Source organism: Chanos chanos, chromosome 14, assembly GCF_902362185.1.
Source record: "Chanos chanos chromosome 14, fChaCha1.1, whole genome shotgun sequence".
NCBI classification, from domain to species: Eukaryota; Metazoa; Chordata; class Actinopteri; order Gonorynchiformes; family Chanidae; genus Chanos; species Chanos chanos.
The window spans coordinates 13,535,068-13,552,873 of NC_044508.1; the positions used below are offsets into that span (position 1 = coordinate 13,535,068).

Genomic DNA, 17,806 nt, shown 5'->3' on the forward strand with positions numbered 1-17,806 from the left:
TGTTGTAAAATATACTGTAAAATGTGAAGATATGTGTGCAGTCTTTTTTTTTTTTATAGGTGAGATTGTGAGATTCAATACACATGAACCAGCATATGACAGATTCGTTTGCTGAAGTTTGTGTAAACAAAGCCAGGAAAACCAGTGCAATTATGTGTTTGGAGGAGTCAGTGTAGAGTCTGCTTCAGAAATGATGATTGGGCTTCAACAGGATTAAGTTCAGCTAAACAGAACACTCAAACAGGTCAGCACATGACCCAGGGACTAGGCAGCAAGCCTCCAAAAAGGGGAGATAAATTAGGCCAATCAGAAATGGCACAGTTATCATTGCAACAGACAAGGGTTTCATATTCATCTCTGCAAATCATAGCTAATGATCTAACCCTAGGAAACTGGTCTTATTTTTAGAGAGTTTGATAGAGTATGTGAATTTATTTCCAAACCATCCTTTCTTAGGGGCAGAACACAGAGTGCTGTCCATGGAAATTCAATGTTACAAGACATCTCAGTGTTGTTCCACTGCATTAGTGTTGGAAAACAAAAAAATTTGGGTTAGGGACTACATGGACACTTCACCTCTGAATGCCTACTCACAACATTTTTAGATGTAACATCCATTTACTGGATCTGTGAGTGGCAATAAAATGCATACTTACAGTGTACTCTGTGACAACGCCTTTGTAAACTTCTAAAAACTCCTCAGCGTTGGCTCGATCCATGTTGAACTGTGGGAGGAAATTCAGTCCAGTGTAATGAGCATTTACCAAAGTTCGAAACAAAACAAGGAAATTACTCATTTTATAAGCTTGTCTAAGAACTAAGCAGGTACAAATGCAATTGAAAAACAAAGGAAAAGATCACTCTCATGGTGGTTTGGATAAGCGAGGAACAGCTGTGTATGACATATTCGTTTTTGGAAGAGAACATGGTACTGTTATTTTAACTGCCTAGGTCACAAGAGTAGGTTTTTTATCTTGTGATAGGTCAACATAACTCAAATCACAACAAAAATGCCTTCGCTACCAGCAAAACATCTTCTGATAGCAGTCGTCCACTCCAGTTGTAAGACTCCCAAATATAGCTCTGCCTTTTTAGAACAGATAACATAATGGCTCTGAACGCATTACACGCGATTTCAATGAAACAAGACTCCTATTGATCTATTCTTGCTGAAAGGCATCCACTGGACACCATATTCAGTATGGTCATGTGCCTGTTTTACTGCTCTGTGATTGGATGAAATAAGTTCAGTGGAGTTAGAGAAAAGTCCCAATGCTCATTGCATGGTCGATAGTGGGGTCAGTGTAGACCAGGGGGGAAAAGCAATAGAATGTAACCCTGGGTTGTACAATTTCACAGACATAGGAAGCTATTCTCACGACCATGCCCTCTGCTGTTTCATAACTGCTGCTACTTAACACTTTAATATGTTAAAGATAGAGAGAGAGAGAGAGAGAGAGAGAGAGAGAGAGAGAGAGATTGATTATTATAAAAAAAAGATATCACAAACAGTACACAGATAAAAATCTTTTCTAGAGATCTGCTTGATGAACTCACGTGTAGTGTTTATGACCATGGTTTTGTATAGCATAGTGATGGCCTTACCATCTGCAGAGCAGAGATCTCAAACCCTGCTTCTGTTATAGAGTTCAGGATTTTTCCTGTCAAAGCTGGAGAGAGAGAGAGAGAGAGAGAGATCATTACACAATGCATTGCACAATACCATAATACCTTCATATCAAGTGCCCTCCCTCCAGTTGGGTTCAGTCCAATTCTGAACCTGCTTAGTTCAATATACAAGTCGACACTGTGTCTGCAGGAATGAATAAGGGTTGGTAGAGGAAGCAGATCAGAGACACTCCATCAGGTGTTTTCCCCTCACTATCACATTCTCTGTCAGCTTTGGTCAACTTGTCCTTTCCTGCCACATGTGGAGAGGTAGGGGTAGTCCTCATATTTTCTATGGAGGCTCAACAATAAACTGTCTACAGTATGATCCTGTGGTAGAAGGAATGATAAGAGAGCAACACACTAGCTCAATGCAGCAGTGTAGCCAAACAAAGCAGTGTCTGAATTGGCCATGTATCTTTAGCAACAGCTAAGAGCAGGCAAATACAGGCAGGTGATTCTCCTAAACGGGATTAGGAACACAAGGTGAAAAAACGACTAGCTCAGAATGAATCATTTTCTTTTAAGTATCTGTCTGCAGGTTCAACCCTTACTATTCACGCTAAATCGACTCCAGTCCAAAAAGTGCTTTGTAAAGATCATAAAAATCAAAGGGAAGACTTTGATCTCGTTCTACTGGGTACAGTAGCTGTTCTAATTGAAAGAATGATCGGTGTGTCCCTTTGGACTGGGTACAGGAAGATTACACTTCTACGCAAACAGAGCACTGTGACCCTGAACTGGAGACGCTGGTGTCAGACCTAAACTGAGCTCAAAGAATTTACACAGCAAACAGAGACATTAGCAAAAAAAAAAAAAAACATGAATTTTTTTTTTTTTTTACTGATCTTAGGTATGTAAAGAACCTGAAATGGGATCAGTGAATCTGCCCATCTTTAATGTATGATGAGCTGGTGTGCAGAACAATAAGAAACTCTCTCATGGTTGTGTACTAAGATTCTGTTCACACACACACACATACACACAGCTCCTTTGGCTGCGACTGCCGATTCATGTGGCGGCTCCATAAGGAATGACAGAGTAATAGAAGGGGGTGTTCATAAATGTCATATCAGTATGCACTTGGGAACAGGGAGTACAACCCTGAAGGCCACACTCAACAAGCCTTAGAATGACACAGTACACAGGTCAGCACACTATGAAACTATGCATTATGACCCATAAAAATATGTACAGTCTTAGTTTATGGTGACAGTTCAGACCATTTTCTTAAAATTAGAGGAACGCATTATATTTTTTCATTTCTTCTTCTTTTTTTAAATGAAATTAAAGGAAATCAACACTGTGTCTTGAGAGAAAAACCCATTCATTGACATAGTTAGCACTGTGGCATTACGGGTGGTCTCTGTGTGTGTCAGTGTACTGTAGCCATACCCCCTGTGGAATATCTCTGTTCATGTGCATTACACATTCAGACATCCTTTCTTTCCTCTCCTCCCCACATTAACACGGTCCCAAGGTCCCAGTCACATCAGCTCCCAAACGCAGCCAGCCTTGTTGCTAGGTGATGGTGCCTGCGGTGCCTAGCAACATATGCTTCTCTATTCTAGTCATAAGCAAGTTCACAACAAATCAAACCTGCTTTCCCATTGGCTGACATATTCATATATGTTAGACCAAGCTTGCTCTATTATTGGTTTGTAGTTGAAACCCTATTGACTAAACCCATTAAAACCAGCATTTCCAGTGGTTAAGACTTTTACACCTCTTCAGTTGGACCTGAATTTCCATTAGTTCTGCCTCGTAAATAGTGAAGGTCAGGTCTCTTCTAACATTAAACCATTTTAAGGGCTGGACCAATCTCAATTTCAACTCCCAGAGTCCAATGAAAGCTTTGGGACAAACCCGCTGTGCCATTAGCTTAGGTTTCATTGCTAATGCTCCTTATTTGATTGGTTCCTGTAGTCTACAATAGACTTTACTAGTTCTAGACTTTGGCCCATGTGGCGTGAAGATGGAGGATGGTTAATGAACAATGCCCAGAGTATCATGTACCTTGCCCATGAGTGTAGCTTTCACCGTGACCCCGCTGATCGCAGTCACGCTTATTATCGCATTTCTCACTATATCAGTGGTTAAAGATTCAACAAGTTTTCCATCTGTTTCTATTAAAAGGACATCGGCGGTAAGAGTACAGTGAAAATATGATCCATTTCTCTAAGACCGGCCTGCCAACACAGAGAGAATGAGCAAATCATTAGCCGCTTATTACTGGAATTCGCTCCCTTTAGTTTGAACCAGATTAAGGCAGATCAGAGTCATGACCTTTAACCTTTGTCTGTAAACATGCAATACAATTAACCACCTTTTATACACTCAGGAGAATTTAAACGACCACACGGTCTAAACAAAAAAAAAAGAAGAAGAAAGGAATACTAAAATAATCACTCATCAGTTCTTACTAATTAAACAGGATAACATTTATTTGCCCAAACCTGCTTATTTCTGAGAACAATTTACTTTGATCATGTTCTTATAATCTAATCTATCGTTATGTCATCTGATACTTTGGGGACTTCTCACAGGACAGATAATGATCGGACTGAGAAACAAAGGCTAACTCCAGATTGAAGGGGCGTAGTTATATTCATGTGAGTAGAGCTCTGATGTAGATTATGTAACCTGAGAATAGGGCAGGGACAGAGGGAACCATGCCACCTGACCAGCCAGCCGAATTACAGCCCGACTGCTACCAAATCTCTCTAATTACCTCACTAAAGCTGCTCTCTCTCTCTCCGCTGGAACTTTGTTATTAGCTATTGTTCCTGTCGCGAACCCGCCGGGCTCCATCTCCTCCAATAAAAATATAATCTGCCGGATGCTCCAATCCACTTTCCCTTCTTTTTTAGTGTCGGCGAGCAGAGAGATAAGCCCAGCAGGGTCTGAGGAAACGATGTTTCTATTTGTGTGTGTGTGTGTGTGTGTGTTGTAGGTCATGAGCAGGTATAAAGCTCTTCATGAAAAGGCTGTACAAACAGTAAAGCCTTCCACTTGGATTCAAGAAACAATCTTAGTGTGAGAGGACAGAAGGGCAATTTAGCAGCATTGTATATCCTCTAGCTGTTGAGTTTCATTACCTGAGTATTTGTAACCAACGGAGTTCATTCTCAGCAGAAAATGGGGTGCCTAAGCATGTCTAAAAGTGAATCACCTTGTAATATTCCATCAGTTTGACCTAGCAACCCAACCCACCAATTAACAACAGCGGAAGCAACAGTTGAGCCAGACCGGAGAAGAAAGATATCATATTATTCTACATCTTAGCAAAACATGCCCGAACACGCAAAAGTGTGTAGCTGACACTAAGAGAGCTTGGATACAATCTCAAGTAATGAAAGACTGAAGAGTCACGTGAGGAGTCAAGGAAAATGAAAACGAAAGACAAAACAACAGTGTTTTTAAGCAAGCAGCAGAGCAATTCGTGTGAATCAATAGAATTTTCAACTTGACTCGGTTCAACGGAAGCATTAACTTCTAATGAGGCGGGAACTGCTAAGAGGGTCCCATCTTTATGTTCTTATTCCTCTGGATCTCACAGAGACATGGTCCACAGGTTCTGGCCCACCTCTGGTTTTAACAGAGGATCAATACCAGTCCCTGTTAGCTCCCCCCATGCGTGGCTCTGCTCTGGATCGCGTCGGACCGGGGGATTTGAGATTTCACAGGTCAGCGCTCCGGCGGCATGCTCGGTGAGCTCGGATCAGAGGAGGGATTTGGGAAAAAATCCGGAGGGAAAGGCTGGTTAAGAGTTCCCGCCAGGGGGTTTTAGCAGGGTGACGCACACATCAACATATAACAAGCACAACAACAGGAGTGGAAGGAGACAGTTACATAAGAGGGAAAAGGGTTTGGGGGTCGGAGAGAAAAAAACCCCTCCAAAAACAAACAAAAAAAACGGGGGGATAACAAAAGACACCACGAGGCGGTGGCTAATATAGTAATCTAGAAAACCGCTATTAGAGAAACAACAACTCAATTCACTTGAGCTGAACTCAAAGGGGTCGGTTACAGACAAACAGACCGTGTTGGTATTGCTGTGTTTGACATATGAGGATTCAGGGGGATCAGCTTATTACAAAATGTGCTGTGAGTGTTATGTTGAAAAGCAGGTCTCAGGATTAGGACCGCTCTCTGAATGTGTGAATAATTGGGTCAGGCATATGATTGAATGATCGGGGGATCTGTGTCTCTGTGGGAAAAGCACTAAACAGGGCGGTGGTATGAGGTCGAAGGTGAATGTCTGGGACAGCTAGGGGGGGAGGTCCTGAGCATCTGGAGGACTGATATGAGTTATTGTGACGCAAAGTTTTAATTTTGCCGACATTGGTCGAAGGAGTCTGGAATGAGCGTGGGTGTATCACTCTATACCTTCTGCGACAGCGTGTGGTTTGATGACACAGCAGGTGCAGTCTGAGAAAGTAGCCGTGTTGGAAGTGCTGCAGCCTGGGGTTGATGGGAAGAGAAATTCTAACTCCTGCATGTTAAAAAAAAACAAAACAAAAGAACCAAACGCAAGTATTACACATTACCCTTATCAAGAGTTCAGTCTGCATTCCATAATCTCCAGACTGTTACACAAAGTAACACATTTTAATTTGACAAAACTCCTTTTAAAATCTGGATTTTCATTGATCTTTGAAGATTAGCCAACCTAACTCATAAAAAAAGAATTATGGAATTAACAAGCCAACTGAATCCTTTATCTAATCTAATCTAATCTCTATCTTGGTAAAAGTACTCAGGAGGTTTTATGTAGAGTTGACTGACACTGATAACGATCTGTGTTTGGAAGTGTGTGAAGAGAAGGGGTTTTACCCTTGCGGCCGATGCCAGTGAATCGGACCCGTGTCCTGCATTCTTGGTGCCATCTGTGCCAAACCGGGCACGGAGACTAGAAGGAGCCTCTTTTCTGGCCACACCTGAGTCGGTGGGTCCTAGAATCTTCCGCCACGCAGACACTGCCTCATCACCCATTAGCTCCATGGTAACCACCGGCCCCGATGTCACAAACTGAACCAAATTACTGTTCAGAGTCAGAGTAGTACGTGAAATAAATGCGTTAATATTTCAATAACACCGCCCACTGGGGTTTTATTTTAACAAATCTTTAATGTCTATTTTTAAAGTTAACAAACAAGGAGAGAGAAACTGCATTGGAAAAAAACAGCATGTATTTGTAAGAAACTCAGTAAAATTGGGGTAACCAGTGCAAAGTTGAACCAAAGACATTGTAAATGTTACCATAAGGTCCCTCAAAGTAACAGAAGATCATTGACAATGTCACTCCAAAGTCACCTCAGTATTACGTCACGAGACTGCTGACGCTGGCATTTTGGCCAATAGTAACTTCTTAAAAAAATCTACCAGCAAACCTCACATGCACGCACACACACAAACACAAACACACACACACACACACACACACACCCACACCCACACACACACACACACACACAAACACACACACACACACACACACACACACACACACACACACACACACACACACACACACAGAGTAAATGATTCACCTGAGTAGGACTCACTTGAAAAAAGACTTTGACTGATGCTCAGCATAAAAGTCAGCCGCTTGCTTCCTGAAAGAAAGCAATAAAAGTCCACAGGGTTAATGTGTGAACCGCTCAACTACCTGACATCTCTCTGCACATTCCTCTACCAAACTCCATCTGAAACTAAACGACATGCACCAACCTTACACTATCCTCTGTGCTGAAAACAAGGCTTAAATACTCAAATAAAAACTCCTTAAATACTCAAATAACAATGAGTATATCCACCCTCTCAACTAGAGAAGCGGTATTGGATTCTGCTCCATTGCCTGCTCCACCTCTGATGGTTCAAGTCTCTTCAAGGCCAGAAATCATTTATGTTTTCTCACAACTAAAAACTGAGAAAAAACTTTTCATAGCGAGTGTGATATATCATCTGTGAAAGGGTACAGTGATATTCTTATTAGCTAAGGGGGGAACATGTTTTTATCGGTTAAATACAAACTGTTGGCTGAAAAGACAGGTTAACGACAGGAAAATCTTTTCAGTTTAAAACAACGGCGAGTCATGGAAACCCTCTCAGTCAGCCACTTTAGAGGAAAGAAAAGATAGATGGTCAGCATTTTCCATAGCGTCAGCCAAAACCTAACACTGGACACTGTATTAGAAAAAAAACCCCACAATATGTCATCTTCTTTCATGTGTCACCACAACTTGAGGAAAATGATTACATGTTATATGCCTCAATACCTCCTGCTTACATCAACTACGATTCTTTAGGCAAGAAGTAAAGTAAATCACTCCCTGATATTCAAAGGAACAAAAGAACAGAATTCTGTTCTTGCCAACAACTACAGAATACAATGAGATTTTATTGTGTTTACTGCTGTTAATTAGTTTCCTCTTTAATAGCCTTTATTGATAAAATCAGACTGAGATCTTTAGGCAACTTTCACATATGTGGGGGAAGAACAATAATGAACAGAGCCTGTCATGTTTATGACACGGCTAAGTCAGGGTTACTGCTGCCACCAGCTGACCTAATGAGGGAGAGTGGGAGGGAGAAGGAGAGGGAGAGAGAGAGAGAAAGCCAGAGAGAAATAATTGCTGATCTTTCCTCTGTCCCTTCCTTTGAATCCTAATTAAAATTGATTCGTGTCTGTATAACTCCATAGCACAGACAGTAGATTCAGCAGACTCGGAATCAAGCTAAACATATAATTCGTATTACTGATTAAGACTAGCTTGTTACTATGCACACTTGCGGTTTTAACGGGATGACTAGCTTAGCCATGCTCAAAAAGCACAGCTTAGTCTATGGGCAGAGCTAATCTACTCCATCATTTATGTCTAAACATACTGAGTAGAGTCCACAGGCTAAGCCTGATAAACACACAGCTGTGTGTGTATGTGTGTGCGTGTGTGTGTGTGTGTGTCACACATTTGCATGACAAGGTGTATGTAAATGCTGTCAGACTGCAACTGGTCTCTGATTGGTTAAAGTGGAGAGGCAACACTGAAATATGCACGCCTATCGCGACTGAGCCACACATCTGAAAACACCTGTTTTTATATCTTATTTTCATCTTATATTCCCATCATTTAAGTGTTCTGTTGACAACTAATCCTGATGAACAGTTTGTACATACTTTGTATGCTAATTTGTACAAGGATTGAGCGGTTGCACAACTAAGTGTTTAATACATTTTCTCGGGGAATAAGTTGGTTTATTGCGTCCTGTGATTGCATTAAGGGTACAGGACATCAAATTAAGCATTTTTATCTGAATAGACAAGCTTCTTACACGAGCAAACTGTGTAAGGGAAACTATTATTGAAAACCATGTTGTTTTAAGGTATTTTGCATGTCTGGTGAAGTGAGTTATCTTTGTCTTACCACGTAAGCTTGGTCATTTTGGCTTTAGTCACTATAAGGTCAGCATCGTAGATCATCTGTACAATGTCTCCTATCTTAGTGACTGCATCTGGTTTTATCATGGCAAGAGTCCTGAAATGAGAGAGCAGAGAGAACAGAGAGACAGAGAGAACGAGGGGGGAGAGACAGAGATAGAGAGAGAGAGAGAGAGAGAGAGAAGAGAGAGAGAACTTGTAAGTAGCACAGGTAAGTGAGATGTGAGATGAGCCGATTGGTAGTTGTCACAAAGCAGTATGTGTGATGACCTGATATGTAAGCCATGATTATCCTCTTTCTCTCTCTCTCTCTCTCACACACACACACACACACACACACGCACACAAATCAGCTCCTCATTCCACAGCACATCTGTCTTGTTTTCTGAATGCTTGATTTCACACAATGGTACTGTATGAGACAAAATACAGTGCAAAACCAGCTCAGGTTACTGAAGCCAGTAGAAAGCTCCAGGCATGTCTTTAGTATAATGTACAGCTATCTGGATAATCTAAGGAGTTTTATCATAAGGTGGTGACAGAACAGATTAAAATGATGTATAGAGAATAAGAATCTCAGAGAATAAGAATTTCACTGTGGAATTGCTTACATACAGTAAACGCTCCACAGCATAATAACAAAAGCATAAATAAGACTGTTTTTGAGTGCTCTTTGTGTAACTGAGACAATCAAATTATTTGCCTTATGAAGAGAATATGCACTTTGTTCATGTATAATATAAATTACTGTGTTCGCTATTAGGCCAAATTAATCTCCAGTGTATAAATGCTTCACTCTTAATCCCTTCTCTTGCGCCCTCTCTGTCTGTCTCTCTTTTTTCCCATTGAAAGTGCCTACAGGGAGAGTAGGAGAAATACAGCCATTGCACAGGATTTCTATTTTGGTTCTCCCTCCACAAGAACCCTGACAACTTAATAACGATTACCTTTCATAGCGCTGTAGGAATTTGATAGGCGGAGAATGAAAGGGCCTTGACAGGCACACTCACTGGAATTGTAATCAGTGGGCAGTAATTTGTCTTTGATTGGGGAGGAACACTCGACAGGCTGTTTTGCTGCTTGGCAGCCTGTGTCCAGCTCTGTGGGAGAACTGAATGACATACAGTACTGTGCAAAAATCCTAGACCATCCTAAAAGAGTATGTTCAAAGCTAATTACATGGGTATAATTAGCTAATTAGCTATTTAGCTTGGCATAATTTAAGCTAATTATTCGATAATAAAAACACGATTGAACATCAAAGTAAATACAAGCGAACCTGAATACAATAAAAAGTAACAAAAATTTATAGTGTTTTCCAAAAACGTACTGATATTTTTTGAGATGGCTAGAAGAACACAGGTTTGGTTCTCATTCCACATCTCCAGGCATCCTAGCCATTCCATGTATTTGTCAAATTACATTACCAGCACACCTGATTCAACTCAATGAAGTATTGATCAACCAAACCAGGTTTTCTTATGGTGGAATAAAAAAAAAAAATGTTGTATTGGATGGCAACGACAAAGACGTGGGTGCCCTGAGAAGCAGTGTGGAAATGGCTAAGCTAACACAATTCGACAGACATAAAACCATAGTTTTGTAAATAAGGTGGTCTTAGATAGTCTGCAAGCAATAGCACACCAAAACTGGATTTTTTTTGCAGTGTGGTGTTCAAGCTGTCACTGACGACTGAAAAAGCAGTGGAAGACCCAAAAAGCTGTCCGTATTTGACGAACAATACTTAAAGGTCACTTCCTTGTGAAACAGAAGGGAACCCAATGAAGTGCACACTCAGCATCTGGCAGAGTAATCTGGCACCACAGTGCACGCTACGACCGCGACCAGTCTTAGGAAAAATGGTCTCGCATGTCGAGTTGCAGCTAAGAAACCGTTTTTGTGGAAAGGCAACTAGAGAAGACAGCAGTGCTCAAAAGTCATGGAGCAACAGCTAGTGACAGAAGGTCTTACGCTCTGTCCAAATATAAAATGTCTGATTCACAAAGAGAGCAGTATGTCTGGAGAAGGGTTGGCCAGAAGTACACTGATGCCCATCTGCAGTTCTCTGTGAAACCCAGTGCCGGCTCTGGCATGGTGTGGACGTGCAATTCAGCTAACGGTGTAAGGAATCTGGTTCAAACGGACGTTATGAGGAAGCTGAGAAATATAAACAGATTTTGATTGATGATTTATGCTGTACCTTCTGGAAAACAAGTGAGGGGTAAAATCTTCATCTTTCAATACAATAATGAACCTAAACACACTGAAAACACAAGTAAGACCTACTTGGAGCAGAAGTCTGCAAATAAAAAAAATTACACTATAAGACCGGCCATTTTACAGCCCTGAACATTACATAACTGAGGCTGTGTGGGATCACTTGGACAGGCACAAAAAGCAACCAAAGTCAGAAGAATGAAGTTATGACAAATCCTACAAGAGGCTTTAAAGAATTTACCACAAGATTACCTAAAACAATTACGCAGCAGAATACCAAGGCAAACCACTACAGTTTTGCATTTTAAGGAGGCTACACAAAATGCTGACTTGTTTTTCAAAAACACAAGAAATGTGTTAATATTCTATTATATTAACATTTATTTAAATGTATCCCAATGTCATACAGTGTTTTTACAAGCAAATAAACAGATAAACAGCTTTAAACATAATTTTCCGAGATGGCCTAAGACTTTTGCACAGTACCTAGAGATGGCTAGACTGTGCATGCAGCACAGAGAGTTTTGATTCATTTCAACAGGGATATGAGAGAATGTAAGTGAAAGTTGTATACTGTTTGTCTATGTTTTCTTAGCACATAACAGACTGTCGCTCATGACAGAAGGTAATTGCATAATCAGTCATATTGTTATTGTGTGAGGGTTCATATACGGGACAGTAGGCCCATTGTGAAGATTTTCATGTGCGATCGAGAGACACAAGCAGTAATTCAATGTTTTGCAATTTCTTTCTAGATGTTTTACAGCCCTAAGCATTTACTACGGCCCAGCAGCAGCAGATATGATGCAGTTAATAAAAAGCATAACGACAAGTTGTCTAATGATCACTATCAGGTGTGCCAAGGTTAAGCTTTTGTTTAACACTGTGTTAAAAAAAACCCTTTAGGTTGAAATATCAGCTGGTTACTATGAGACAACATTAAGCAACCACTATCTTCCCCTTTCTTCTGTGTGGCGATAAGATGAGAACAGACTTCAGAGAGGTAGACACTTAAAACAATGTTTGGACAGTGAGTGTAGGGCTGGTGGAATGTGGATAGACAAGGTGTCAGAATACCTCTCTTTTTTGCTTCCCAGTTTGTTGGCTGTGTACTGGTCGCCATAATCCACCAGACTCAGCTGACGGGAGAATACGTTTACACGGTTCCCCACAAACAGATGTTCTAATTTGATGTCGTCATACTTTGTCCTCCTCAGAAATGTACGTTGGTTCTTCACATCAAACTGAGAACAGAACAACATGAGAAGGGACGCTGGGATTGTCACAGACCTCAACCACTCTGACAAGTTCCACATCAAATTTGAATCCTAAGACCACATCATGACCTCTCAAAAAGTGAATGTAACAGACAAGGGAATTCTATTCACTTGTAAATTACTCTTTCAAAGGAACAGCAACACACATGCTCTTTGTATATCTGATTTTGCAACACTTACAACATTTACTTATATTTCAACAGTACACACACACACACACACTAAGTCCCATTTTGACATGATAGCATCATCTAATATTGTCATCTACTAATGCCTTTTCTAAACCACATTTGTTCCAAATATTCTCATCTATAATACCTATGAGAGAACCGAACTGAGAGCTATTATTGTTTGTGATATGGAAAAGATGATTCATAATTCAATAGTAATACACTGATTTCAAATGCACAGACATTGTAAATAACATTTTATGTAGCAGCATCAAAAAGCATGCACCAGCTGTACTTTACGTGTGGCTTTACTATGTGGTTTTGATGTTTTCTGAAAGTGGTGCAAGGCTGTGGCATATGTTTCTCAGTAAAAACTTAAAAATCCTCTCAATTACACAGTCAATAGCAGTGAATCTGCAGAATGCTTTTAGTGTAATGGCCAAAGAGAAAATAGGAACAAATGGAGTACATGCATCCCTAATGATGTTAGCGTGTTTCTGAAGGAGAGCGGGCCGTCGGTCTCCTCCCATTTCGCCGTGTTCTTCATATTCCTGAATCTCTGTCACTGATAATACACAGGCACCTGAATGGTCGTTATCTGACCTTCTTCATTACCCGGCAATCTCATTCTATGTGGAACTACCACTAGCTCCACATGAACTCTCATTCAGGCCTCTAACTTAACCCAATTCAATACTTCTCCATTTCCCATTCCTCTTGGCTGCCCTAGCAGATCAGAGATGCCTGGATAGTTGTAAGTAGCGTGGGGCATTCAGCAATAGCCCATCCAGTGAGCACCGTGGAGACGGCTTATTCTCATATTACTGATACCCATCCAGTTTTGGAGATAAAGTGAGCGGGGACACAGGAAGGGGAGACAGAAAGCTGGAGTGTTAGGAAAAGAAAGGAGATAGGTGTAGTGTAAAGAGCAGTGGGAAGGCACATAGGGAATCTGTTCTGGATTTGGTTCGGATTTCGGTGCTTACCATTTCCACAGAGCCATCTCTGGGGTAGTAGAGCAGCTGGTAGCGCCGCAAGAGGGCCGCACTGGGGTCGTACCACTCGGCTAGGAAAGCAAAGCGCTCGTCCTGTGGATAACACAACAGAGAGAAAAAGAGAGAGAGAAAGGGAGAGGGGGAGAGAGAGAGTCACAGGGTTGACCCTCACACTTGACAACAGAAGGCCAGTCCAGCTCTCGGGCCTGATGCGGAACTGAGGCAGACACCTGGGTCATGTCAAAGCCCAGATCCCAATACATACATCAGCTTCACACTGACCTCTAAGCTCTCGAGAGAGTTACCAAAGCAGTGGGAGATGTACTTCACAGCTGCTGCAGCCGCTGGGAAACAAACTACACTACGTTAGTATCCACAGTCCTGTGTTATGGTCACTGACTTCCAGCAGTCGGCAGGTCAAATACAGCAACATGAGAATCTCCAAACAGTTATTTTTCCACATGGGACGTGGAAAACTCTGAGGAGAGAACAGGGTGAATGCTCCAGAACAAAGATAATTAGGAGGTCTGAATGAGCTCATGTCACCAGCGAGATCACCTGTGGTGTGGGTGACATTGCTGTCACCTTCAAGTCAGTCTGGGAATGCCCTTGGGGAAAAAAAACAAAAAAAAAACATGGACGATCACGGGCGCTAGGCCTCAAGCTTCTCTCTACACTGCCACCTAGTGGCTATCAAGCCAAATAACAAACATATGTGGGATATGTAGAGCACTTTATTCAGAGTAGAAGCAGTTGTCTGAAGCCCATTAACAAACAGAATATTGGTACTGTGCTGCCGAGATAAAGGAATGAAAGGTCACAAAAACTATTATCTATATGCCAGCGGCCATAATTATTAATTTCTTGACTTGTTAATCATTGGAGGTGGATGTTACTCATTAATGACTGAGGTGACTGAGGAGAAAATGACATGTGGGTAAGTGTTCTCACATATATCATATTTAAGTGTGATTTAGATCATATTTCAGCAGTTCCTCACACAAAGTCAAATGTAAGGTATGTGGTGGTTTCTGCAATATATCAGACTTACATTTACTTAATATATCTAAATATATTGAGGTCAGAATAAGAAATTATTCAAGCCAGAAAAACTGGCCTGTATACTTCTGGCAGCGAAACACAAAACACATCTTCTTCTGTCAGTCACCAAGATGCTATTATTGATCTCTGACCTCGTTATCTAGCATAATATCATATCACTTATTTCATCTTATGCAATAATTTCCACTGCATATGTAAAGGGTATGTATGGAGACAGCTCTAAATGTGAAGTTACATAATCATTTGATATGCATGCACTTGGTTACACCTGTCAATCATTCACGTTACACAGGTAAAAGTAAAGAGGGCGTTGACATTCATTAACAGCTATAGGCAATCGATCACAATGAATCATAAACTTACTCAGAAACCATTCCGTCTCTTGGAAAGAGCTCATTTTACATCTTAAAGAATAAAACATTTTTAATCATTTTAAACCTTTTTTTTTTTTTTTGCTTAATTGAAGTCTTTTAGTTATTTAAGTATTTAGTTATTTTTCCATTAACTCTACAAAAGAATCTGCCCAGCTTTGCCTTATGACAGAAACATACTTGCTCACAAATGAGTTGTCTCTGTTTTTTGTCTGTTGGTCCCATCCCCCTTTTTAAAGGAGCTATTTTTATCCCTCAGTCGGCTCTGTCAGAAATAGTATTGACACAAACTTCCCTCTTCATGCCATTATGCAGGGTCTCCCAGGGCATGGAAAGGCCCAGTGCAAAAAAAAAAAAAAAACCCTTCCTGTCCTGTGTACCACCCTTCACCTGTGGAAAGCGACAATTTCAACAGTACACTCTGTTTAGACCAACACACACACACACACACACACACACACACAACTCATTTTTTAGGGCCTGAGGAAATTTATACACAAACACGCTAAATGCACATATGGACATTAAAGGAATAGACATCAGTGCAGGGTAAATTTCACACACACTGTGCACACAAAGCTGTACAATGGTAATGCCACTAAACTATGTAGAGATTTAGCATGTTTTTCTCCTGCTGTAGCCTTGAATAAATTCAGTCAGCATAGCTGCAAATCTCTTACTGGGTAAGTACAGATTAGAACTGTTCTCCTTTTATGACACTATTTTAGTTATAAAATGGGCTTTAAACAGTTTTTTTTTATCTTACTTTGTCCATGGCAATACTTTTATAGAAATATCACTGACCACAGCATTAATGTCTCTCATTATGATTTTTATTATTTATTCATTTATTATTATGTTTTTGTTGTTGTTGTTGATGTTGTTATTTATTTATTTTGTTGATGCCCTGTTTGTGGGTAAACCTTCTTTAACCTCAAATGGAAAAAACAAAAAAAAACAAAAAAAAAACCCAGTGCATTAAGGCAGTAACAACTAATGAGTTGGCTGAGAAAACCATATATAGAAAGCGCAGGCAAATGCATAAGATTCGTCAATGGTGTGTGTACAGTGAGAGTGAATTTATGAGTAGAGTGCAGTCATGTATATCTCTGGATCACATAAACAAGGTTGAGGGTAACTTGGTGTGAAGTGAGCAGTGGGGCAATGAGCCAAAGTGCTAGAGGGGGAGTAAAAGATATACCCAGTATCCTTATTCCACTCACAGGAGAGGGCAGATCAGACACACGATAGAGATCATATGTCCAAACACACACACATTCACACACACTCACACTTGATTCAGTTTCAGACTGCTGTGAGTGTCAGGGACGGAGGTACCCAGAAGGAAGAACAGGCAGTAATGTCCTAAGTCAACAGCAGAATGACAGAAGTGCCTTTTCATTCAAACAATTCTCATATATCCGTGAATCCACGAATCCACAAACATCTAACAGAGACTTGAAGTTTAGATGCTCACTCAGTTCAAACTGTGTCTGAATGAAAAGTCTGAGAGAGAGAGAGAGAGAGAGAGAGCAAGAGAGAGAGAGAGATGGCACAAAGCTTTTTAATGGGCATTCCAACGCAGTGAAATCACCGCCTCTTAGTTAACGGTCGTATCCAGAGAGAACTGGAAACAACAAGACTAACCCAATCCAGCCTAAGTTGTCTCCGAGGCCTAAGGAGGGCTTTCATGTCCGACCGGTTCTTGGAAGCCAAAGCTTTCTCAGACACCTGCTGTCTCCCTGCGCTCTCAATGGAAACATTTCATGCTGTCTATATGCTGACAGCAGAGTGATCAGTGAACTGTACTTTGGCGCCAAGTTAGACAGATAGCGGCAAGAGCTGAACATGAAATTATTAAAACGCAGCGTGGCACAGAAAAAAATAGGCTTCTCATTACGGAATTTTCCATAAAAGCAAAGGGTTACGACTGCAGAATTTTACCCAGCGACTCCACCTCTGTCGCTCTCCATTTACTGTCAATCTACAAGTTTTATATCAACAAGGACCATGTTACCGTATTTCAGAGTAGTAGAGGAATTCTATTTTCACTCTCTTTTAAGTGACACAACTTAAGAAATCAGAGAGACAGAAGAAGAGAGTGGAAAATGTTGCGGAACAGAAATAAGGTTGCGTGTGGCAAAAACCACAGTTCACTCAATAAAATAACTGCCACACGTGCTCTTCATATGCCCTCGTTGCTGAGTCTGTGGCAGGAAACCTCATATTCATGATTTACCCCTTATTTGCATCCACTTGTTTGCACTCAACCATTTTGGCATCAGCCAGCAACAGTAAAATGTGTCATTATTGATACATTTAATAATAATATAAGTTTATTTGGATCCTATAAATGAAAAACCACGTATGCACACAAAATCAACTTTTAAAAACAGCGAATAAAGTATCTCCAGATGTAGACCTAAATTTCATAACTGAACTTTTGATCTTATCTGCATGTACCAGGTGCAACTGTTGGGTAAAAATTTTTTTTCCCACAGTGCAAACAATTGTCTTTAAAAGACAATCAGTCTAATAAATGATTCATTAATGATTCAGACACCACATGGTTAACGTCACAGAAAGTTTTGCAGAACTACAACTT

General features: G+C 40.7%; 1 protein-coding gene across 1 annotated transcript in view; it reads right to left on the bottom strand.

Annotated features, from left to right (window-relative positions):
* The window catches only part of nme7 (NME/NM23 family member 7), a 31,766-nt gene that overhangs the window by 12,877 nt on the left and 1,083 nt on the right, over positions 1 to 17,806 (bottom strand). The window contains exons 2-9 of the mRNA XM_030791668.1: positions 13,760 to 13,861; positions 12,404 to 12,570; positions 9,096 to 9,206; positions 7,236 to 7,286; positions 6,505 to 6,712; positions 6,058 to 6,163; positions 1,606 to 1,670; positions 657 to 725 (exon numbers count right to left, since the gene is read on the bottom strand). Coding sequence (XP_030647528.1) covers positions 657 to 725; positions 1,606 to 1,670; positions 6,058 to 6,163; positions 6,505 to 6,712; positions 7,236 to 7,286; positions 9,096 to 9,206; positions 12,404 to 12,570; positions 13,760 to 13,861 — 879 coding nt within the window. The remainder of the gene's footprint in view (positions 1 to 656; positions 726 to 1,605; positions 1,671 to 6,057; positions 6,164 to 6,504; positions 6,713 to 7,235; positions 7,287 to 9,095; positions 9,207 to 12,403; positions 12,571 to 13,759; positions 13,862 to 17,806) is intronic.